This window comes from Pleurodeles waltl, chromosome 9 (genome assembly GCF_031143425.1).
Source record: "Pleurodeles waltl isolate 20211129_DDA chromosome 9, aPleWal1.hap1.20221129, whole genome shotgun sequence".
Taxonomy (NCBI): domain Eukaryota; kingdom Metazoa; phylum Chordata; class Amphibia; order Caudata; family Salamandridae; genus Pleurodeles; species Pleurodeles waltl.
In genome coordinates, this window is record NC_090448.1 from 866,828,381 (window position 1) to 866,855,108 (window position 26,728).

General features: G+C 43.1%; 1 protein-coding gene across 2 annotated transcripts in view; it reads right to left on the reverse strand.

The window, feature by feature from the left end:
- The window catches only part of PTPN21 (protein tyrosine phosphatase non-receptor type 21), a 351,990-nt gene extending 333,497 nt beyond the window's left edge, over nt 1–18,493 (reverse strand). For both annotated transcript variants that reach the window (XM_069208139.1, XM_069208138.1), the window contains exons 1-2: nt 18,329–18,493; nt 329–629 (exon numbers count right to left, since the gene is read on the reverse strand). In XM_069208139.1, coding sequence (XP_069064240.1) covers nt 329–508 — 180 coding nt within the window. In that variant the 5' untranslated portion in view covers nt 509–629; nt 18,329–18,493. The remainder of the gene's footprint in view (nt 1–328; nt 630–18,328) is intronic.
- Nucleotides 18,494–26,728: the final 8,235 nt, after the last annotated feature.

Consider the following 26,728-nt stretch of genomic DNA (forward strand, 5'->3'; position numbering starts at 1 on the left):
GAGATGTCCTAAAACCCCTGGCTTATACCAGTAAACCATGGTGCTCTTTTGTTTGGTGATGGTGATCTCTAACTCTTACGTGGACAATAGTGGAAGAAGAGAAGCAGGTGGAAGAATACTAGGGTAACAAGGTAAGTCTAAGTTATAAAGCAAGAGAGATAAAAATGATTGAGAGAAGGAAGGAGAGTCCCGGAAATAAACAATGTGTACTAAAAAGAGAAAGAAAAAAGCAAAATAGAAAGCGAAGATGTGAGAAGGTGATGAGAAGCAGAAAGTAGTGTTTGTATGTGTTTTACATCTAGTGGTGTCCCCTTCGATTCCCCCTCACCTCTCGGAGCTCAAGTCTCTGAGCCACAGCCTCCAGGCACTCCTGGCCCACACTCTCCACAGACAGGGTAAACTCCACAAACTCATTGTTCAGCAGCTGGATCCGGGCCACTAGGCAGCTCTTGCTGGATACTGTGTACCTCCGAGTCCGCTTCAATTTCAACCCGAAAGGCAGCGGCATCTTCTTTGAACCACAAAATATGTATGTGAATATTTATATGATATGCAGCTTAAGCCACCTCATCATCCTGCTGGCATCAAGAAGAGATTGAGGAATTCACATTTAGGCAACATCAAGGACCCTGTAGGGAAGAGAAGATGTGGTAAATGGCACAATTGCAAGAGAACTGGCAGGCTTTGGTGTAGCTCACATGCTTCACCTCTTCACATCTTGAGTGCAACTAAAGAGCTCATTCATTTATAAAGCATGCTTTTTGTCCAACCACTTTCAGGATTTCTTCAGCCTGTAAGCTGAAAATCCAATTCAAACTGAAGACCCAGAGAGCACTGTATAGCCCATATGCTACCTCATCATTAGGATTAAAGACACCTCCTTTGCACGTAAGTGCTGAAGCAGATTTGTGCTATTCAAATACAGGTCACATAAAATAGTAGGCTATATGCCAGACTTCTGCCCCATAGTCTTATACGATGAACATGTACAAGCAAATCTTCTAGTTACAAGAACCATGTGTCAATTGTAACATGGGTACATTTAATCCACATCATTCCACCTCAGAAATATACAATTTAAAGTATGTGCATTCCAACAATGGCAAATGTGCACAGTGCCAGCATCACTTAAATAACTATTCCTACTATTTGTGAACCAGACAATGACAGAACAAAACTGAAGTTCCACCATGGAGATCTGGAGACAAAGGTAACGGAAAAGACCTGAACACAGGTGCACTCAGTCCCTAAAGCGCAGCCTTAGCCCCAGTCAGTACCAACCATTCACTGCTCCATCAAGCATATTCCCTGGCCTGTCTCATTCTTCACTGTAATCGCTCAATAGTCAAACTATTATGGGGTCTTCTGGCACCAACTCAAGGATTAGGTGAAAGAAAGCTAGTCTAGGCATTATTGGAAAACACAAAAAAAGTTAATCCTATTTGGCCCCAAATTCAGTGTGCACTGTAAATTAAATGATGGACTTTTAAAGAAATTTCTTAGACTGAAGTCTTTTGAACATCAGGAAAATCTGAAGCACACTTGTCCCTTGAAATCCTTCATGACATCAACTGCTGTCCCTATAACAAGCCCCCCCAATTAAACATCCGTGATAAAGTAATTAAAAATGAACTCTTTCTTTTTAATTTGCGAGTTTCACACACACTGTGAATTAAATGGTCATTGTATACTTGTCAGGCTCGTGTGAAAGTGAATGGAATGCCCGTTCACCACACCCAGCGTAACAACGTGAGCAGAACCTTCATAATGTATGTATTAAAAGATTTAATGTGATCCACAACTCAGACGACTGACATCTATGTATACCCCTGAAAAAAAACTATTGTTCTTCTGTGCTCCACCTTTGGCCATTTGGTGCTTTTGATCACTGCAGCATCAGAAGCCCGCTGGTGACTTTATCCATATATGATCTGTTAAGTGGACCACCATTTTCACCTTAATTGCCACAAAGGTCACTAGCAGATCTAAGAAGACCTGAAAAATTGTACAGAATGCAGGTACTCATGCCAGGGCTGAAGGCTATACTTCCACATCTGCACTGTAAAACTGAATGTGTTTTTAAAAGCTCATATATTGTGCAACCAAATTGCAAGCCACATTCCCTAAGTGTAAAATGGATTAAAACATGGATTCAATAACCTGTAATAGTAAAGTACTACCCACTGCCCAACATTCAGCTAACGTATTCTGAAAGTGTTAATTAAATAGTTCGAGTTGTATTAGTTATGATGCTTTCTAGGTGTCACAGATACCAGTATGAATTTGTCACCCACACCCTACCAAGTCAAGAGTCTTCCCATTAACAGAGGCTACTATGAATGGACACTGTGCTTCATACCACAGTAAAAGTGTGATTCTGTGAAAGACTTAGGGATGTGATCTGCTGGAGGACTGAAGAAATCAACATAGCAAATTGTAGTGTGGCATTAATAAATGAAAGAAACAGGTCAAGCATTGGGTCATTTTGCGGCTATCTGTGATGGGTAGCAAGCACACTTCATTTTATATGGTTTGCAGGCATCAGCAGGTACAGGCAGAGTGAGAGAGATAAGCCCCTCCTAATTTACAGTCAATATTGTATAACAAACCTATTAAATCGACAGCAAGTGAAAATAGTATGAGCACTACCTGGTGTAAATTAGCAGCGAAAGGAGGTCCTCATGAGCCCCTGACTGCTTCTGCCATTAAAAGATACCTCTCTGATATACCTTTGCTGTGAAAAAGGGTACATAGGCAAGTGGCTGGCTTCCAGTTATTAACACTGAACAATCATCATTCCCGGGGTGTCAGTCCCATACACAGATGCATTCAAGTACGATAAAGTTTTAATGGAAGGATTGAGCAGTTATATGACTGTTTCCCCACTGCTATGCCAGAACGCCCCCCTTTCTAAATTTTAACAACAGAAGGAGATGGGAACCTAGTTCAACACTTACACATGGTAGTTCTGGAGTCCTGATTCTAGGTTTCTAGACAGCCAAGGAGGTCATGAAGTGCAGCTGAGGATGCACAAGCACATATGAACTCTAGCATTTCAGCTGCAACTCCCCATATTACATACATGGGCTCCTACATTTTAATTATTTACTTGAAGTATATTATACCCCTGTCCAGTCACATAAATATTAGCTGTCCTTAGTGAGTCTAGTCCAAGATGTGCACAGCAAAATCCTATTTTGCTCCACACAGGTTTATTTTAATGTCCAAAAGCTGAGTTCTGGAAGCAAGTGTTTAGTTTGTAGTGCATGATAAGACCCCGTGCACTATGGAGAGACGCACTTCTTGCATTGCTGAGTTATGCAACAGAACCAAGCAGGAAATTCCAAGCTATGGTATTTCTTCTGGCAAAGCAGAGAAGGGCAACAGCTTGGTCCAGAGGTCCACTACCAATATGTGAAAACTTGGATATTTGACATAGTATAGGCAGAGGTGTAACTTAAAATTATGGGCCCGCCCCCTTGCAAAATATGAATAGGGGTCATGGAGTCTTCCATATCCCACAGATATTCATTGGCCTTGGGTGGCATTGGGCCCCTATAAAGGGTTTGGGGACCCCTGCATCACAGGAGCTGCAGAGGCCTGCATTACCCCCTCATAGTAGAGTATATGGCAAAGACATGTTTACAAAACCTCAAATAGGGTGTAGAGGCCCCTGGGGTGCTTGCATACTTGCCGACTATAAAATCTGAAGATGTATTACACATAACATGGATTTGAAAAGGATTTGAAATGTTTTACACGAATATGCCATCAACCTGTGGTAACTTGCTTATATATTTGGATGAAACTCAAGACTGGCTGTTAGCAAATTATTGCTAGTCATCTGTTCAAACTTCACTGATGATGAGCAATGTTATAACTGAGGTTTCACAGGACATTAATGTACACTAATTCATTTTCCTCCCCTCTCCACCCCCCCACCCCCAGAAAACAGTATATTTTGCAGTGCTGAATGCCCTCTTAGTGTACCATGTGGTGACTTCTTTGTACGGTTGCTATAAATCTACTGACATGGAAGAATACTGTAGTAATGAAAATTGTAATGAAAATGGAAAAAATTAATATGATGCTCATACTAGTCTCAGGATTTTCAATCCATCTCCAATCCGAGTGGTTTGTTAACTAGGTGTTCATATTTTTGGTTGGAATTTCTCTCACCTTCCACTTACTTTTGCAGTACTGCCCAGCTAAAGAAAGCAGCTGGTGGAAAAAAAAAAAAAAAGGAAAAACATGCAAGGGCCAGAATGGGGAGGAAAGATTACCCCCCTGGCTTTTCTGGTCACGCTTACCTCTAAATAGCAGCACCTTTCTCCTTTCAGCTTGTACGGCTGAGACAGAACACAGGGGAAAAACTCCCAAGCTCTACAGATGGGCTGGGATGGAGCAAATGTGACTTACAAATGGAAATTTGTAGTTTGGTAAACAGGATTAAGAAACCTAGGTGGCGAATTAAAAAGTTTGGAGAGCTCTGCACAGTCAAACAAATAATTCTGTTTTGGTTATTGATTTTTGTGGAGGAAAGGAATTTGGTATAGCTTTTTACTAGACAGCACATCCCCTATACAGGAGTTCGATCATGCTAATGCCCACCTGGAAGGAAACCCGTGAAAAAACTGCTGTCTGTCCATTTAGAACATCTCTCCTGTCGCTGGACAACGCAGAAGGTCCCGCTGACCGATGAAGCAGCTGCAGAAAAACCTAAAGGACCAATTCCAACTTCAACATTTTGCCGTAGCCTTATAATGGAGTTGTGGACACCTGCCATTTCAACTGTAATCGTAGGATGGGGCCTAACAAACCAGATGCAAAGACCTGAAGACCTTGTTGGATAATTGTTTTGTTTGTTTTACAAGACTCCTTTTAAGGAGGTAGAACTAGGTGCTGAGCAGGACGGCCACTTCTGCCTACCCTCCAAACACCTTTACTGCACTTTGGACCCCTTGATGTGTCACTGGACTCATTTCCCCCTATGTCTGGAATTGTAGGCTGGGTGACCCAATTGAGCAGTGATTCTGATCACTAGAAAAGGACAGACAATCCAAGGTTATCACGCTGTCTGTGACTTCTCTGTAACCAGTGTGAACCAAGATTGCCCTGAGGCAAAGGACAGTCAACCAAGTCCAGCAGGCCAGCAAAAGAATGTGGACAGCAGGGTGTGCTCCTTGAATCATAAGTAGAGGAGGGAGACACCCCCTCTCTTCCTCGCACCCCCCAAGCAACGGAGGTTCCTTTAACAACCATGTATCTTCAAAGCTTTTACATCACCAAAAAAAGAGTAATAGTCTACAGACCATCTGACGGGACCAAAACAAATCAACATCTCAGAATAATATCAAAATTGAAAAAAAGACTTGTTGATTCTGTCCTCCACTTCAGAAAAGAGTTAAAAAAGATCTCCTGGTAAGGAACACATCGATGACCATTTTCAAGGAACCTCTTGAATTCCCCTGGGTGCCAAAGTCAACTGAGCATCCTAGCTCCCTCTTTTATACATGAATGGCGGCCGCTGCGCAGAACCCTGTGTGACCCCCCCCATCCCCCAACCTGGTTCTGGCCAGGAGTCCACTTGGCTCCACCGGCCTGCCTCCATGCCCCTGACCCTGCCGTCTGCCGCCGGGAATAGAAATTCGAGGCCTTCCACCACCCACAGGTACCCTGCGCCTGCGCCTCATCCCTGGTGCCTAGTGGTAGGCATATCTTGTTGTGTTCTGCTTTGTTTGCATTTCGTTTATTTCGTATTTTCAAATCGTTTTTTCGTTTTCTGTACTGTTTTTATCTGCCCCTGTGCCCTTTCTGTATTCCGCTTCATTTTCTGCCATTATTGTTTGCTCGCCCATTTTCAGCCGGCTCTCGCCGGTCTCCTGAGCCCTGCCGCTGCGTCCCCTACGGCCCACCCCCCTCATGCCCCCACTGACCCTTCCCTCCTGCCTCCCAGCTGCTCCTCCTCCCTCTTAATGGTGGCCGCTGCGCGGAGCCCTGTGTGACCCCCTGACCTGGTTCTGGCCAGGAGCCCACTTGGCTCCACCAGCCTGCCTCCATGCCCCTGACCCCCGCCATCTGCCACCAGGAATAGAAGTTCAAGGCCCTCCACCACCTGCAGGCCCCCGCCTGCACCTCACCCCTGGTACCTAGTGGTAGGCATATCTTGTTGTGCTCTGCTTTTTTGCATTTCGTTTTTTCCAAATCGTTTTTTCGTTTTCTGCACTGTTTTTATCTGCTCCTGTGCCCTTTCTGTATTCTGCTTTGTTTTCTGCCATTACTGTTTGCACGCCCGTTTTCAGCCGGCTCTCACCGGTCTCCTGAGCCCTGCCGTTGCGTCCCCCGCGGCCCGCCCCCCTCGTGCCCCTATTGGCCTTTCCCTCCCGCCTCCCAGCTGCTCCTCCCTCCCACCTCCCCCTCTTAATGGCGGCCACTGGTGCACCAGAGGCAAGCCCGTCTGCACCCGTCCGCTCCTGGACCGCACCCAGCGCCAGTCCCCCTGACCCTCGCTGCTCCGACCCCCCGAGGCAACATTACTCCTCTACCAAACTCCACCCCCTCAACCCAGGACCGCACCCCACCTGTGCACAGGCCAACCATCAAGCACACACATGGACCATTCACATGCCACTCATGCCATTTTTCCTGCACTCACACAAACACCAACACACACCACAACAACAACACCCGCAACCACCTTAACTGCATAATCTTAAACACCCGCTCCGTCCACAAGCACGCCATCGAGCTCTGGGACCTGATCACAACACACTCCCCTGACATCGCCTTCTTCATGGAAACACGGATGAATTCCTCATCAGAACCTGACATACCTATAGCCATCCCAGAAGGCTACAAAATCTCCCATAGAGACCACATAAATAAGCCAGGAGGAAGCATTGCCATCAAACACAAAAACACCATCAAAATCTCCACCAACACCCACAACACCCCAGTCAGAGCAGAACCCCTACACTTCCTAATTCACATAAACACCAACACCACCCTCAGAGGAACCCTCATTTACAGACCACCAGGACCCCAACCCCCTTTCTGCGACGACATCGCTGATAATATCAGCTCCCACGCCCTCACCTCCACAGACTACATACTCCTTGGTGACCTCAACTTTCAACTGGAAAGCATCCACCACAGCAACTCCACAACCCTGCTAGACAACCTCATGAACCTAGGACTCAAGCAACTGGTCACCTCACCCACTCACTCAGCAGGACACACGCTTGACGCAATTTTCACCTCCAGCAACCACGTCACTTTTACCCACACCACCGAACTCCACTGGACTGACCACTTCTCCTTCATGAAACCCCCCACCCACCACTGACAACACACTACACCCTACCGAATGTGGGACAAGGTCCCTATAGAACACCCGAATGCCAAACTCACACAAGCTCCACCCCCATCACCAACAACCCCAACATTGCTGCCCACAACCTCACACAATGGTTAACAACTTGCGCAGACTCCCTCACCCCAATGAAAAGTAACAACAACACCCGCACCATCAAGACCGCCCCCTGGTTCACCACAGAACTCCAAGCCTCCAAACGTGAATCCCGCAGAATTGAGAAAGCATGGCGCCTGGAGCCCTCAATGAACAATTTCTCTGCCCTCAAAACAACCATACGCAAACACCACCAACTCATCCGGACCACCAAACGGTCATTCTACACAGAACGCATAGATAATAACTTACACAACAGTGAGAAACTCTTTACCATCGTCAAAGAGCTCACCAAACCCAAATCAGCACTATCGACCCCCCTCACACCCAAAACCTTTGCAACTCCCTCTCCAACTACTTTGACCTCAAAATCTTAGACATACACAACAGTTTCACAGCATCCGCACCCACTGTCACCACCACAGACATGACCAACAGCACAACACCCCCCCCCCCACACCAACCAACTACACACCTGGACCTCAACCAACCACGAAGAAACCGAAAAAATCATGAACTCCATCCACTCAGGCTCCCCCACAGGCACCTGCCCCCACCACATATTCAACAAGGCCAGTCAAATCATTGCTCCCCAGCTCCGCACCGTAATCAACATCTCCATTGACGCTGCAAACTTCCCAGACACCTGGAAGCACTCCGAAGTCAACGCGCTCCTCAAAAAACCCAAAGCAGGCCCGGAAGACCTCCAGAACTACCACCCCATCTCTCTTCTCTCCTTCCCCACCAAGGTCGCTGAGAAGATAGTGAATGCCTGACTGTCTCACTTCCTAGAGGAAAACAGCACACTCAACGCCTCCCAGTCTGGATTCCACAAACCACAGCACTGAGACCGCCCTCATCGCCTGCACAGACGACATCAGAACCAGAGTGGACAAGGGCGAGACCATCGCTCTCATCCTTCTGGACCTCTCTGCAGTTTGACACTGTATGCCACCAAATCCTCTGCGCAAGCCTTTATGATGTAGGAATCCGACACAAGGCCTTAGACTGGCTTCCCTCCTTCCTTGCCGAAAGAACCCAAAGAGTTAGCCTCCCCCCCTCCCTGTCCCCAGCAACCAAGATCATCTGCAGGGTCCCCCAAGGATCCTCCCACAGCCCTACCCTCTTCAACATAAACATGGCCCCGCACGCCAACATCCTCCGCCCCAACGGAATCACCATCATCTCGTACGCAGGCGACACCCAGCTCATCATCTTCCTCACCAGGAACTCTTCCACCGCCAAGACAAACCTCCACGCCGGACTCCTCAACATCACTGAATGGATGACAGCAAGCCACCTCAAACTCAACTCCAACAAAACAGAAATCATAATCTTTAGCCCCAACAAGACAGTATGAGACGACTCCTGGTGGCCCACTGCCCTAGGACCACCCCCAACACACTCCACCCACACACGCAACCTCTGCATCATCTTAGACTCATCTCTCTCCATGGCTCAGCAAATCAACGCCATATCGTCCTCCTGTTTCAACACCCTTTGCATGCTACGGAAGACCTTCAAATGGATTCCCTTAGAAACCATGCACTCATCAGCAGTAGATTGGACTGCGGCAATGCCCTCTATGCTGGTACCACAGCCAAGCTCCAGCAAACACTCACGCGAATCCAGAACACAGCTGCACGTCTCATCCTCAAGCTCCCCTGCCATGAACACATCTACGCTCACCTCAGATCCCTTCACTGGCTGCCCATCAGCAAAAGGATAATCTTCAAAGTCCTTATTCACGCACACAAATCCCTCCACAACACTGGACCAGCCTACCTCAACGAACGAGTAAACTTCCACGCACCTACTCAACTTCTCCACTCCGCTGACCTTGACCTCGCCACAGTCCCCCGCATCCTACGCACCACCTCCGGTGGCAGATCCTTCTCCCACCTCGCCTCCAGGACCTGGAACTCCCTCCCCACCAACCTACGCAAGACCCAGGACCACCTAACTTTCAGAATGCACCTCAAGAAATGGCTTTTTGAGCAGTAAACGGCAACCCTTTCCCCCCTCCCCCCACCACAGCGCCTTGAGACCCTAACGGGTGAGTAGTGCGCTAAATAAATTTTTTGATTGATTGATTGATAAATGCTCTTGAAACATCCCCTTCTATTCTAGGATTGCGCTATGCAAGTCCCTCATGCACAAGCAGACAAAAACCAAGGTAAAAACACAGAGATTTGGGAAGTTAATGTTTTACTTTGCAAAACACATCTGACTATTTTGTTTAGGGAAAATAAAGGGCTCTGGTTCCATTAAGCCAACCGATTAATTTGAAGGAGATAACTCGAATAACATCCAATACACTTTTTACGTCTAGCTTGATATCACAGCTGTCATCACACCTTACATGATCGACAGGAAAAAAAAGCTCTCAGCAATAGTACTGTATGCTCCACCCATGTGTTGGATCTCTTGAACACAGTATTTGATTTGGCAGACGTGCTTTCATTGGGAAAAAAGAGTGCTTATATTGCACTATTAGCCTTGCAGAAACTCTTATTCTCATTACAGCAGGTCTGCGTTGTTATGGTGGCAATACAGGTCTGATCTGTTTATTATATAACGTTACAATAAAAGGTAGCAGGTCTGGCATATTTTGTTGTGAAATGCTTATTTAAAAGTCACTACGAATTTACAGATAATTTTTTATTTTCCATGTATTAAAGTCTGCATGGAAGTATTTTGTTACTTATCTCACCAACTGCTTACTGTACAAGGCAAGAGATTTGGTGTTGGATATCCCCTCTGACAAAACTGTGGTGGTAGAAGATTTTCACTCCTATAATCATTGTAAGGCCTTTTCACAAAATGAAATTTAGGCACAGTTTCAACTTTATAATGGTATGTCTGACGGCTGCCTTGTGGGAAACCCGATGCCTGAGAACAATTATGTCTGAAGAACAGCTCTGATCTGTTCATTATGAGAAGTCATAATAAAGGCAGTAGGCCTGTCTTGTGTACTGTGAAAACAGTTTGCTAAAGCCAATAGGCCTTACATTTTTGTGTTATGACACTACATTACAGGCAGTAGTGTGACATTTTGTTACATGAAATCTCACAGATTAATTTAGTAGGTTAAATGTTTTGGTGTTGGTCCTCTCGACAAACCCAAGAAGAAGAAGATTTGCTCTTTGGTAATTCTTGATAGGTCTTTTAGGGAGGGGTTATTTGTAATTTTATAACTGCATGAATGTTAACTGTCACTCCAAGCACACTTCTATGGGCCTATGTTGGTTGTGGTGTTAAAATGATGGAAAAGGCTATAAGCACTATGGGTTCACTGCAAACAAATTATGTCAGTTTGGTATATTTGATCTGTTTATTACGAAAAGTTAGGATAAAGCAGTAGGCTTCACTTATCTATTGTGAGAAGCATGTGTTAAAGACAATAGGCTTTAAGGATGAATACTATTAAATTATATTTTAAGGTTCCCTTGTGGAAAGGTTATACTCCATACAGCAAGCCCAAGTTGTTTACAGTGAAAAGCCAAAAATAAAGGATATTTGCTTGATTTGTTCATTGGGAAATCTTATTTCAGATGCCTTAGGTCTGAACTGTTTATTATGAAAAGTTATGACAAAGACCTAATTTATTTATTATGGAACACATATGCTGGAGGCAAGTGGACTATAAGGATGGATTGTTATTTCATTGTGTTAATGCCGACAGGCATACATTTTGTACCAAGAATTCTCACAGATTACCTTTTGTAGAACAGAATTATGGTGTTGAGTACACTCTGACAACTGTATGGGTAAAGGATTTGCACTGTATTATTCTTGTTAGAATGTCTTCAAGAGGCTGATTTGCTTAGCTGTCTGACAGGACCTTGTACTCAAAACAAAATTAATTAAAAGTACATAAGTATGTAAATACACACACACACAGAGGGGCTTTGAATCGGCCATCTTTTATTATTGGTCTGTATGAGTCTAATTTACATTCAGCTTCCTTCCATGACTGCAAAAGAAAAGGGCTCTGTGAGTAATGGCGTTTGCCTGATCTCATGTGCACATATTCCTGAAAACGAATGAGCTTTAGTTTTGGCCGTCCATTAGTATTTCATGTTCTCCTTCTAAAGATCCCCTTTCATTTATTTACTTCTTGTGTTTGCATTTTTTTTTTTTTTTTTTAAGAGTACATTACTACTCTCAAGTAAGCGTAACAGGCTGCTTGCTTGCCGCTCATTTCATCTGCGCTGCTCGACATCTTGCACTGCCACTGCCAACAGTGGCACACTATATACAATACTATTTCAAGATGGCCACCCACTGCTATGTTTAATTTTATGTGTTAATGTAGACATATGCCCGCTAAGTTTAGGCAGCGACATGTTTTCTTTTGTCCTACTTTTATTCTTTTAATTAACCTTGCATATGTTCGGGAATTTGTGTGTTTGTTTAACTGTGGCTGTGTAAGAATCTAGTTCAGTGATTTAATGAGGGGTTTGTGGTTTTAAAGCGCAAATTATTTTTCGATCCAGCCTCTTTGGCTTAATTCCTTATAACATTGTTATTACAGCAATATTTAGCAGTATTCTAAGAGGTCCAATAATTTTAAATATCTGTGCAAACATGAAAACAAATCACTCTACTCTGATCCAATTTAATGTCTTTCGTTGGTATGGAATGGCTGTTTGAGACATGTTGCAACATTAAAAATAATAACATGGCTTGAGATCTTATGGTGAGGCTTTGTCTATCAAACAGGTCTGCTTGCAGTATCAAGACCTGCGCCTTCACTAGCTAGTTACCAAACCAACCTACATTTCAAGACACATTTTAAGCAGCATCTTTGCCTCCCCTATACATCAGTTACCAGAAACTAACAGTTTTTCTTGATACTTTCCTCAAGATTTAGGGTTCTTGGTTACAGGGACACAGATGATCACAAAACACCCCAACAATTAATTAGCTGATAACGCATAAAAGGCCTCTTAACACTGGTGGTTGGTGTGTAGAAAGTGCTGGTAAAGGTTTCAAGCCTGGCTATCGATGGAAAGAAGATTCTTCCAATAACATCTCTTTAGGGTGTTGGAGGAACATATTGCATTAAAAGCCCCCTATGAAGATGATGGCCCGAAATCAACATACATACAACACACGTAGTGCATATCCACCAATTGGGAAGTTAAAGGCTGGCCGCCAACAGGCATGCCAAGTGCCTCAAAATTAACAATGCCATTAAATGGCTGGTTTGATCCAGGCAGGTTCTTATGCATCCGAAAAAAGTCACATAACGTATTTATATAGCTGCAAGCGACCTTAGCATCATAACAGGCTTAACTCGGGTGGGTAAAACATGGCTATTATTATAACACTGTTCCTTTCAGCTCAACACCTCATTTTCTGAATTACTCAGCTTTGCAGCAATGCACCATAATGTTTTACTTGATGCTGCAACCTGCAGCAGAAATACCAATATTGGAACGAAGGCAGTTCTAAGTCTGAATTCGCCCAATTGAGGACAATTCAAACTTTTTTTGCACAGATGCAAGCACAAGGTTCATATTAATAACGCATTCCATGGCACCTATCCCACCAGCCTGCCTGCCAGATGCTGTTATTATCAATCTATTCTTCAAAGTGAGACACAAACTGTTGGCGCGTGACCATATGGGGAAAATAAGAGACCACGTTTACCCTGCCAAGACTTTTAGAAATCGCAATAAATGCCAGCTGTACTCACTGATCTTTATTTAGATGGAACAGAAGTCACAGTAAATAATGTATTTCTTGTGCAATTCTTTTGGATGCATGCGCAGCTGTGACTGTAGTAAAGAGAAAAACAATTAGGCTTATACAGCTCTGAGGTCTGTTGTCCATGATGATATAAAAATGTATTTAGCGCCTTAACATTTCAAACAGAAATGTTGTACATAATAAACAATATAAGTACATACAACAATGGTTAGGTGGTCAATAATGAACTGGCATAATCAGTTGAAATTTGGATTTACTTGGATCAGTGGTGTGGACAGCATCAGAGAAGAGAGATTCTTCTAAATACACAATGGGGGTTATTACAACTTTGGAGGAGGTGTTAATCCGTCCCAAATGTGACGGATATACCACCAGCCGTATTACGAGTTCCATAGGATATAATGGACTCGTAATACGGCTGGTGGTATATCAGTCACTTTACCGTCACTTTTGGGACGGATTAACACCTCCTCCAAAGTTGTAATAACCCCTAATATCTAACGATGAAAGGATGCCGACAGCAGAAATAATGCTTTAGAGGCATGAAGCTATAAATCCAAAGCGTGTTTCTCCAGTGGATTGAACCTCCTACTGGGAAATCAAAAGAGGCATTTTTTTTTAGTACATTTTAGACTATTTATTGAGAAATAAAAATTGGGACAAATCTTTAAAAACTGATTTTCAGAGCATGCCCAGAAACTGAAATAAGGATGCTGCTCTCTAAAATATTTACAAGTGGATTGTTATTACAAGCACTGACCAAGGTGGGCACTGTTGTGTACAACTGGTGCTCCAGAATAAAAAATCCTGATCCATTACAACTTGATAACCATGTTACTGCCTGTATATACCCGACTCTCCGGGCAGCAAAATCAAGGACTTAAAGCTTACTTTAAGAGGAGGTAGGATTTATAGACTCAAATGCACCACTATTCAGAAAATAATGCAAAATAAACTGAAGGTCCAATTTAGAAGAACAGGATTTACTTAACAGGCAAATAAAATATAGTTCTCGGATACTAGGCGTTAGAATTTGCAGTGCCATTTAGCCCTGTGGCCAATGTTATTTGACGTGGGAGCATCTGTGTGCTTTTTAAGAAGCCTGCACTTGTCAGATATAACCACATTTTGTTCCTTCAAGAAGAAGTGCTGGGCAAGTTAAAAATGTAATGAATTTGTATGGTATCCTCAGGGCTTCAATTGGGATGAAAGAACTAGGAGGGTCTCTCAATGGGGCGTGGCTGATGTAAATAAGGGTGTGGCTTAAAAACGTAAGCTAAAAATCTGTGCTCAGCATAGTGTGCCACCCAACTGGTATTTTGCTGCTTCTTTCTGTAATTGCATTCAGACAGATAATACAACAAGTAGCATTACACCTACAGCATGCCAGGACTATAAACTTTGTCAGTGGACGTTAGTTGGTTGAGGTAAATAAGTAACAACAATGGCTTCATTGTATATAATATTTGTAATGCTTCAGTTGTGAAAAGATGAGACTGTAAAAGAACTGAGTCTCTTTGAAGTTAGTTCAAAAACAGTGAAGGATGGTACTGCTGCAGAGTTAAGGTTTTTTTTCCCCCTTAGGCTGATGGCAAAAATGGAGAGCCCAATAGGGACCTGCCTCAGCACCTGCTTTAAAAACAACTGCCTCTGTTTAGCACCGGCAGGACCCAGCCCACTTGAAGCCCTGGGTATTCTACTCTAGTATGTTCACAGTCCCCGCTGCAAGGCTGGGCAGGTCAGTGAGGTGGACACTCTGAAATAGACTTCCAAGCAAGACTTTTCAAATTCCAACCAGTTTAAAGCATTATCACCCAAACTGGAACTTTTTTTAAACAGTTCACAGTGGTAAAAGCCAGTTCACACAAAATCTGTATGTCCATTCCACAAGCTATTGAGTGTCTGGCTTTTGGGATTCCAGTACAGTATCACAATGGGAGTTGTAGTGAAGCGGTGAGGGTGGGGGGGTCATAGACCAGATATGAGCTCAACGTTTCTCAATTCCTCAACCTCTAGCAATGTTAGCTTGTTTCTTTGTGCTTCTACAAGTGTCACAAGTCACTACCTCGATGAGTCCAACATGCACAGACTTCTACAGCTAGGCTTTCTACTGGTCTTCCATTCAGTCCGAGGGCCTGCTCCTCGCCCCACTGATCACAGCCAAGTTTCCAGTACTCATGGAAGATTGCCATCAACAAGGCCCTGCCTCCAGTAAACATACTCTGATTTTATGTACGGTCCTCTTCAAAGTCTAAAAATGATGCACAAAGTTGTTAACCCATACAGCAAGTGTTTATTTTACTTTGGGTATACTGGTGGGATGCTAGAGCCAATCAAAGTGTGAAATGTGTTCAAAAAGTGGCATATTTCCCCAATTATGAAGAAGTGTGTTGCAACTATAGTTCTTTCCCTCTAGGGCTTTTCAGTAGCAGGTAATGGCCAGGCTAATCAGAATCATTAAGGATTGTATAGTTGATTTGCACCAGAAATCTTGAGCAAAAGGTTCTCTAGTTCATATGTTGAAGAACACAAAAAATGGGGAATGGCGGGTTTCAGGGGAGTAGGAGGAGCAGTATTTTTTAATGGTTAGGATGGTGATGCTACCTAAACCAACCAGACAGTTGAAGTTTCAGTCAGAACCTAGAAAATAAAGGATCAGCAAGCTGTCAGATGCAAAGAGGACAAAGACAAACTGCAAGAAAATTATATTCTTGCGCAGATTCCCTGATTGTTCGCAGACAATGTATGAAAGGGAAGGCAGTTATTGGGGAACTGTGCAGATTTTACAGGGGAAAGTTGTGAGGTAACATAGTCACTAGAGGTGGAGGTTAAAAGGCTTGGACCGTGAAATAGAACCAGCCACCGTTCACACTATCATCTGGCATGAATGGGCAGTAACCTTCTTCGACCACTGGTGGAGGTGTAACATAAAGGACACCCCTCCAAGGGGCTCCCTGATTGTTGGGTCCGATCTAGGGTGACCAGGCTTCCCGGATTAGCCAAGACAGTCCCAGTTTTTCACCAGATGTCCCGGCAGTTTTCGGGAAATTCAGCTCATGTCTCATTTTTTTTTTTTTTTTAGAGAGGGTCGACTGGTGGGAGGCGCCTTTTTATGTTTTCCAAAACAGTGATAGTTTAATTGAGCAATTTAATTAACAAGCATGATACTGGCTTAAACAAATGCATTTTATTTATGTTCCTATTGGCTCTTCTATAAATCTTTGCTGATGAGCGCTATCATTCTGTGTGCTCAATTGAAGTAAAATTGTAGTCCTTCGACTTTTGTGAAATGTCTCGGTTTTTAAAAAAAATTCTGGTCCTCCTAGTCCAATCGGCAAATACATGAAAGGCCAGGGGAAAAAAATAAACTGGAACAGTGGCAAAGCCTCTTCACTGTATCGCAGGAATTCTGTTGCTTGACACAGCATTCTTTCTCTTTTGTGTCTAACAAACAGAATAGGAATGTTTTCTCTATGGTAGTTTGTAAATGACACCTGTTGCCATATTACAAATACAGCAGTGCAACAGGGTGGGAAGCCGGCTTGCCACTTCCATGCTGATACAAAGCACTCACCCAGCTCACAGTCTTCTGATGGGCATATGCCATTTAATATGTGAACATGCTACCTCTGAAATAAAAACAATGCTGTCTTTTTGTTTTGTGGGAAGAAATAACAATAATTTACATTGCTTTACAGAATGGCTCTAGGCCCCAAATAACAACAAAAGCATTACTTCTGATGTCATTTTTATTACTACCCCAGTTGAACACTCACTAATGGTTTTTATAGCTTACAGTTTTGGCATTTCTCTTTTTTAACACCTCCAAATATAAAGGAGACCTACACTGGTTAACAAAATAATACTAAATAAAAATAATCAATACTAATGCTGCTTAGAAAATCAAATACTATTAACAGATTAGTAAAGTGTATATAAATAAAGAACCAAAAATGAAGTTACTGATTTGTATGAGGAGTGCAAGTGAAACAAACAAAATATAATATAAACAATAAGATGCCTTGATTGTATTTAGAAAAGCTCAAACCTTCCTTCTCATATTTTCTTTTTAGATCTGTAAGTGAATTAAATAAAATATTTATTAATTGGTGCATTTATTTAATGATTTCTTCTCTCTGCATTTTATGGGTATTGTTTTGTAGTTCAAATCATCGAAAATGCTTATGCTGTGGTCCCTGGCCCCTAGTAATGAGTCATTGGTGTCCCTGGATACCAATAAGGATTCGGTGTGGTGGTTATAATAATTACTAAGTAGGGTTCCACAGAAGTCAAAAGTTAAGAACCACAGGCACTGACATCTCAAGCTACGCTCGTGTTGTCTGTCTAATGTCACTGGGAACTCCTCAGTGAAAATTCTCCCCGTTAGTCACCGCTACCCATCTATAATTCTATATGTTAGTTGCGATATGTGCTCACTTTTCTTAGCTTGCTTTCGAGTGCACCTAAAATTCAAAGACTGAAAGTTACACGGATTTTCAGAAACTTTATAAAACGTTACACAATGCATTACATTAGCATATGAACCTCCAGCCACTCAAGTCGGTCCATTCTGTGACAGCATAAGGTGTAGCCCATCAAAACAAGCAATCAGTACTGTCTAAAGTGCTCTAGAATATAGCAGACATCTCAGGTGTCAAAAGTATAATCCTTAAATACATTAGCAAGTTCATACTCAAATAAATGTTAACCAATGTATATTTCTTAATGGAGCCAACAATTATATGATTACAAGGGTTTAGTCGCACGTTGTGACAATAAAACACAAATACACATAGGCAAGTACATCCTGACTATCTTCATGTAAAAACTCCATGCACTATGAATCTTATGGATTGCATGCTCCAGATGCTAAAGTATAAACAAACGCACACACTCTCGCCGTGACATCCGATAATCACCATCAACTGCTGAGCAGCATAGAACTCTTTAAATAAATAGAAACAGGCTATAATCATTTAACAAATACAGAATAGCACGACTTTACACCAGGCTCTGCTTTTCTATAAGCTAAGTCTACTTTTGATTCGGCCAAGCTCAATATCCACAGGGTGACTGTGAGAAACCAACTAGGAACAAGACTGGTGTGCAACCGCACAGAGATCCTGACAGCTCTGAGTTTACCTGCTCTGCCTCACTGCTGGGACGAGTTGCACCTGCTATCTCCCGCCGTGAGTCCTAGGAAACATCCCACTGGGATCCTCTCCGATACTGTTTTAACTCCCTCTCTGTTTATGTGGAAGCCGCGTCTCTACTCCACCCTTCTACCACCTCCTCCCGTCGGACTACTTTTTTACAGAAGCATAAGCTCACTTCCTGCTTTCGTTAAAAAAAAAATACTCTCGGCACATCCCTCCGCTGGATAGAGAGAAAACGGACATCGGATAAAACTCAGCCATTACTTGACGGGCAAATACGGCAGCCATCTTGGAGGTAATCATTTCAAGTCAGATGATTTACAGTTCAACAGAACGTTTTAAAATTGTTGGAAACACTTAGAAACATTAAAGAGCGCGTTTTCTACGCCTAATAAATACCGAGACAGTGGCAAAAATACTGTGCACAACGTTTTAATTCGCGCTCGTACATTCTCGTTCCCACAGGCGACCCACATTATTATTTCCTTTCTTTACAACTTTCTTAGTAATTGAATACTTTCAGCACATCAAAATTAACAGTCCAGCGGCCAAATTAGTAATATGTGCTTCCTTTTTCTGGTAGCATTAGTTGTGTTAAGGCTACGTTTCAGCTGTTGCGCTCGCATGCATTTTGTCTAGTGTTTTGAATGGGGATAGATTAATTGTAGTATATTAGTGAAGGGAACAGGTGAAATGTTGTTGAGAGCAATGGTCACGTGTGCCATGTAATGGAATGACATTGATTAAAAAGAGGGAAGAGTGTGGAAAGCATGTTTTGGGAGTGTTGTAGCAGACAGGAAGGTTGGGCTGAGCCATAGGAAAGGAAGAGGTGAAAGGTTTTTTTTTTTCATGATTCTGTTTGAGGACCGGAGGCTTCTGATTATGCTTTCTCTTTCTTTACTGTCAACACACAGCAGCCAATAAAAAACAATACTACGTTTCCCAAGAGCTCTGCAGCCTCGCTATGGCCCCCAAACAGGGCCCACCATCTACTATATAGATCTTCAGCACTATAGTCCATTATCTTTCTTTGTTGCTTCACGCAGAGATTAGTACATTCCTTTATTTCCCTTATGCTATTGTTTGTTCAAGCATTGCAGCGCGGCTTATTGCCTTCAGGTGCCTAATATTTGGTAATTTAATTAACACGCTCCGCGCGCTGACTTCACACTTGTATCAGCGTTTGTGTATTTTGCCGATATATATTAACCGACGAGGAGTAATTGTGGAGGCTGCGCGACTCGCCTGGAGCAGTCCTCTTTCTACTGCTTGTCTCTTGAATGGGCAAAGCCCGTTTTCTGGTTCTGTGCAAGCGTGTTTCACCGGCAGACTGGGAATCCCTCATGCTCCGTACGCCCCCCGTTCTACGCCCGAAGGGGCTGCAATAATTCCGCCGATCCTGGCTCTAGGAGATTTCTGGTGCTTCCTCCTCTGAAATTTGTAATAAATACCAGAAAGTGCCTGTTTAAGCCCTCTTAGCACCTGGGTCCCCCCCCCCCCCCCCCACCCCATTGATCTTTTCAGTGCAATAAGATTGGGACCTCTGATATTTTATAATAATTATATTGCACTTTAAGAAAATGGCCCAACAATTTATGTTCGGGATTCAGTAAATAAGGCTTTAGTGAAAGCCCTGCACCCTTTTGCTCAACCTATTTTTAACTTTAGAGTTAGGTGCTTTGCCGCAGGCTCGGGGAACCCCGCCCCAGTAGAGGTCAATATAAATTATCCTGGCTGGTCAAACTATGACCCCCTTTGAACAGACCATTGAATCGGTCCTGAATGATCACGAGTATGGTGCCTTTCAGACCCAGAAAGCTACTCCTTCCTTACAGACTACTCAGAATACGACTGATGAATCCAATCCTTCTGACTCTGATGACAACTCAACTCCTGAGAAGCATAAGGGGAAATGCAAGCGCAAGACGCATCACACTGAGGAGTCTCCTACTCCTCCCCCAATAGGAAGCTACAATTTGATCCAGATAATATTGTGCACCCCAGGTCCAGGGAATGGACCCCATGCCAAAAAGTGTCAGGGTATATTCAGTCACGACTTTGAAAACAGTTTTGAGAAAGACATTCACAACACGTTGCGATCAGAATGCCCTCACCCTGCTCTCTCCTGCAAAGTTGCGCCGACCCCGGAATTAGATCCTCACATGGTGACCTTCCTCAGAAAGTACGCGAAAGACCCGAAAAAAGGCATTGATAGAGCCTGGCATGGATGCCAGGACTAATTATTAAACATTTCAGGACCCCTCATCAAGATTCTAAATTGACCAGCACAAGCCAAACAGGCACAAGAAGCAATCGACCCTGACGTCCTGTTGGAATAGGCCCAGAGAGTGATATGTCTGTAAAGGAATGACAATTGTTCTATTTTCACAGAACAACAGAAGTCGCTTCTGTTGCGTGTTGATTCTAAATTGGCAGAGTTAGCTCCCTGTAATGCAGGTCCAGCAGCTAATGGACTATTGTTTGACGACAAGTTTGTCAAGGACCTAGCCAAATATGTGGCTACCTTCTCAGCTTTGGAGAAGGCCCAAACTTCAATCAAGAAGGTGCTTAACAGTAGCCTTTTTCACAGGGCCGGGTGCTACGGAGGTCGAGCGTTAGACCGTTTCAGTCCCCAGACCTCTTGACCATACCATAGAGGCAGAGGGGACTCTGGCTACCAAACCACTTCCAACTTCTACCCATTGCAAGGCCGAGGCTATAGAGGCTGAAATCCCAGGGGGCCTCACAGAGGAGGACAATACAACCAGAGTTCCTCTCAAACAGGTAATAATTCTTCCTTCCGGGGATGTTATACTAGGGGGCAAAGTGAGTATGTTTGCACAAAACTAGTCGCTGATTACACAAGATGCATGAGTACTAGAAACAATAGCAGGTTATCATCTAGAATTTTATTCGACTCCCTGCCAAACATTGATTCCTCCTCCTCTAAGTTTTTATAGATCGAGACGTAGAAGCCCTTCTTCGAAAAGGGGCCATTGTCCCTACTCAACCCCATCCCAGAGGGTTTATCAGTACGAACTTTCTGGTTCAAAAGAAGGGAGAGGGCTCTCAATGCTCAATCTTCGGCAGTTCAACGCCTGGATTGTTTACCGGCATTTCAAAATGGAGGGCATTCACCTCCTCCAAGGCCTATTGTTAGAAGTAAACTGGATGGTCCGTTTGGACCTCAAGGACGCTTATCTGACCATTCCTATTTTTGCTCCTCACCACTGGTTCCTTCAATTCTTTTGGTGAGACCAGTGTTACAAGTTCTCAGCCCTTCCATTCAGACTGTCCTCCGCCCCTTGGTGTTTCACCAAGATCATGCGTCCAATAATGGAGTGGCTCAGAGAAAAGGGTGTGCGTCTGATAGTTTATCTCAACGATATTCTCATCATGGCACAAGAAAAGCGTCTTGTCCTTCTCCACCTTTCCTGAACGATTCAACTTCTTCAGAATCTGGATTTTATTATCAAAATTAGAAAAATCCCAGTTAGAGCCTTCCCAGAATATATACTTCCTGGGGTTCAGGCTATATTCCATATCGACCCAACTGAAACTCCCTTTGACCAAGAGACTAGCTATCAAGAAGGAATTGAAGAAAGCCTTGTCTGCTACTTTGATTTCCTTGAGGGTACTTGCCTGATTGGTAGGCCTCCTGGCTTTGTCCATTCAGGCCATTTTTCCAGGTCCGTTTCATTGTCGGGCTCTACAGCGGTTGAAGATTCTGCCTCTCCGCAAGGGTCTAGCCTACTCGGAACTGATTGTTTTGTCACAGGAAGCCCGAACAGCGCTTCAGTGGTGGTTGACTCATATGGATGCCTGGAATGGCAAGGCAATTTTTGCCTCAGTTCTAGAGATTATCATCTAGTCGGATGCCAGCAGATGGGGTTGGGGATCCAGATGTAGACAGATAGAGACAGAGGGTCGTGATACCTGGAGCAACTTCAACTACACATCAATTCGGGCTCTTTTGCAGTGAAGACACTGTCCCCAGTCAGGACAAGATGTTGTATCCTCTTGAAGATGGACAATATATCGGCAGTAAGGTACATCATCAAGCTTGGGGGGGACGCGATCCCGGATGCCAGCAGAAATTGTGATAGACTTTTGCCATTTCTGTCTAGAACATCAAATTTCAATAACAGCGGAGTATATCCCGGGCAAAGTGAATGTAGTCGCAGACTGGAACTCTCTGTACCTCCGGGATGTCAGCGATTACACCCCAGGTTATTCCAGTTCCTGAATCATCTTTGGGGTCCTTGCTCGGTGGACCTGTTTGCGTCCTGCCTGAATTCTCAACGTCCACGCTTTTACAGCTGGAGACCGGATCCGATAGCGCTCAGTTTGGATGCCTTCCCTCAGTCCTGGACAGGGGAATTGAGTTATGCGTCCCCCCCCTTTCTCCATGATTCACCAAGTCCTCTCCCAGGCCCTTCGTCAGAAGGCAGAGATGATCCTGGTAACCCCATGCTGGAAAGCTCAATTGTGGTTCCCAGTGGTATTGTCCCTATGCTGTGCTGCCCCGGTGCGAATCCTGTGATCGGAGGATCTTTTGTTGGATTCAATAGGGCATCCACATCCTCTAATTCTAGAGGAGCAATTGTCGCTCATGGCATGGAGAATTTCAGGGGATCAGAACAAATCTTGGAGATTTTAGAGGACACTAGAGTCTTATTCTCTCAATCTCTGGTGCCTAGTACAAATAAGAGATACGCCTCAGCCTGGAAACGATGGTTGGATTGGTTCAGTCAGAGGAGTGTGGATCCCTTGGGGGCCTCTGTGGAAATGATTGCTAATTTTTGTCCCATTTAGCAGCTCAAGGTTTAACCTACAGAACAATTAACAACTTTAAGTCAGCTATTTCGCCCAAACATCCTCAGGTTGACGGTAAGGCTGTTGGAGAACATCCTTTAATATGCAGACTCCTGCGTGGTGTACGTTTGGTTCGTCCTCCTCAACCAAAATATTCATTCCTGTGGGACGTTAATATAGTTTTAAAATTCCTAGTAGCCTGGCCAGCCAATAAAGGTTTATCATGAAAACAATTATCGGCAAAATTGACTGTGTTACTTTGTCTGATTTCATGTCGGAGAGTGTCGGACGTCAAAGCACTGAACATTGCAGGTAGGGTTTTTACTCCAACAGGGGTTTCTTTTCGTATTTCTAAACGCCCAAAATCGAATTCTAAATGTATTACTTATCCAAGTTTTAATTCCAAATTGTGTGTGGTGGATTGCTTAAAAGTGTACGAGGATGTCACTTGTGAACTTTGTAGAGATCATTCTGGTCAATTGTTGATTTCATTGCAAAAACTATTTGGTCCTGTTTCATCAGCAACTTTAGCTAGATGGGTAAGGTGGTTATTGCAAGAAGCAGGAATAGATATTTCCGTTTTTGGGGCTTATTCTGTTAGAGGTGCTATGGCTTCAAAAGCCCTTAATTCAGGGTCAAGATTGGAAGATAATATGACAGCAGCAGATCGATCATCAGACTCTACTTTTAAGTTGTTTTATCACAAAATGATTGTAGATGTGGCTTCTGGGGTTATCGCTCAACTTTAAACTAGCAAAATCCAAAACATCCGGTCCTGACAGGGAATCGCAGCAAGAATTTTCAATTCTATTAAGTACACGGGGGCGAGGATTATCCCGCCCGAGTGATGGGTAACATTTTGTGTCAGTGTCATATTGTGTTACGATGAATATTTGCCAACCCGATGTAATATGATGCTTTTTATTCATGTTTGGGATGTTACGTCATTATTTTTCTTTTACATATGAGACAAACTACTCAAAAGATCTCAGGGGAAATCTTCCTTAAGTTTGAAATGATGAAGAGTCGATTCTAAGTTGCACCGGTTGTGCTGGTTCATTTCCTTCGCCAAGAAGAAACCAGGGGTTGGTGCTATGACTACGTTGGTCATGGTGTTGGTTTGTGTCTTTTGATTCCTTGGACTGAGATGAGCAGAGAAAGAGGACAGACTATAGTGCTGAAGATCTATAAAGTAGATGATGGGCCCTGACTGGGGGGGTCATAGCGAGGCTGCAGAGCTCTTGGGAAAAGTAGTATTGGTTTTTATTGGCTGCTGTGTGTTGACATTAAAGAAAGAGAAAGCATAATCCTTGCCTCCGTGTCCTTAATAGAATTGAAAATTCTTGTCACGAAAGCTAGAAAAGTTTTGATTCTTCAGTTTTCCGATTGTTTAAGCTAAATTAAAAGAAATGTGGATATTGTTAATATGTTGCATTTTTGTGTTTGTTTGTATGTTGTAAATGTTGGCGTGATTTGTCAGAGGTTCTTACCTATTCTGTAATGTGCTATTTGGGTGGTATTGTTATCAGTACTGTCCGGCTTAAAGCATGCTTATGAGGTAATTTATAAGTAGGGCTCCCAGTTTTAGGGTATTTTTTTGTTTGTAATTTCCGTCTGTATTCATCTATATTTATTTTGTGGGTATCTTATTGGTATTTATCCATATTTGTTTTGGGCTTTGAAAATAAATGGAGTCATAAAATGATATATTTCCACACTTATTTAACTGATAAACATGCACTTTTACTTCGATGTCTGATATATATATTAGAAAATTAAGCAGTCAAATATAACAAACCACTGCACTCGTAGTTAACTATTAACATAGTATACACATGTTAACATATACACATATTTAAAGAAAGCTTGTCTTGTTTTTTAACTCTCCTTGCTGTCTATATGCTCATCCATTGGCCTGGAATTCATGAAGGCCAGCATGGAGAGTCACTCTCAAGGAGCACATTTTTCTGTATTTTTCCACTTTTAAAAATAAACCCAGACAAGAAACACATTTTATGTCTGTATTTATCAGTAAAAATCAATAAATACGGTAAACCCATCGCCCTCTCGGGGCTTACCTTCATCATTGTCCTGTGATCTTTTTTGGTTTATGATTCTTTATTAATAATGTTGGCACTGTTGTGCACTTGGTGACACTAATTATGTTTTGTAGTTATGGGAGAGGGTTAGCAATATTTCTGTAAACCCAGGGACGTTTTAAGGATATTGGGGGGCACAGGTCTAACATAATTTTGGAGCCCCTGCTCAGAACTCTGAATTTATTATCATTTTAATCGCATTCGTGGCTCGGCTGCTATAGTAAGATCATGACTAACTCGTCTTAAAAATGTAAGTACACATTCAGGTTTTGTAAAAAGAACTCTAAGACAGTCTTGGAATGTCCCAACATTTTAGTTGAGTGTGTGTGTGTGAGGGGGGGGGGGGGTTCTTGAAAACAGAGGCCTTGGGCCAGAGCCCACTTTGCCTTTGCCTTAAAACGTCTCTGCTTATACACTAAGGGCCAGGTGTAGCAAAGGTTTTTACCCATTCTGTGTCTATGGGAAAAAGTGTTTGTACACCTGAATGACAGAACTATTGCAATTCAGTGCAATGTAATTTATATTTTTCTTCAGTACATGTGTATCGTGGGCTAAATAAAGCAACTTCCATGTCTGACATCAATCGTAAAGCGCTTAAGGCACTATTTGGTTAATCAGCTTTCTGTTACAATATCATAAAAACAATATTATATATGAAACAATCCAATAATTGAAAAATGAGACACTGAACCAATGTAAGCACGTTGAAGCCTAGCGTCATCTTCTAATGTGAACTTTCCGTCTGCATCAGAACGCAGCTTCAGGAGCATGTAATTCATTTGCACAGCTGATTTCCCCGCCCTTGGCTCTTGTTTCGCGCATTGAGGAGTCACGTTCTCGCGCTCCCGGCCGTGCGGAAGGATCTAAGGACTGTGAGTCTGGCCAGCCGGACCCATGATTACCGCACTGGGCTGGAATGGCAACAATGCCAATGGACAGCTGCCCCAGTCTCTGTGAGCCACGCCAGAAATAGGGGTTGACAACAAACGTACATGGCTTTCTTTTCCTTAACAGTAACGCACGAGCCTATTTCGAGGCTTTGCATGCCACTTAATACCTTCTGTATTAAATACGCTGCCATAGTTCCTGTTCCTTCGCTGGGCTTGGAGTTGGCACGGTATTCATCACGGTAAATTGTCTGAACAGATTGATTCATACATGTGTGTAGTTTGATCTCAGATGTCGACGAACTTTCAATTGAAGGGCACGGGCTGATTTTGCTCACGTTTTTCACTAGTATGTACATATTTTTGCCGTTTACAGAATACAAATCATGTCAATGTTGTTTAAGGGGACATTAAAAACTGGCCAGCATTCAATGACAAATTACCCCTTTCTAAGCTTTGGTAACTTCTTATGTTTATATCTTAATGCAGATTTTCCTAGTAAAGTCTTAGTTGTATTAAAGACACGGAGGCAGTATTATGCTTTCAGTTCTTGCCGAAATGTTATTAGCAGCAGTAAAGATAACA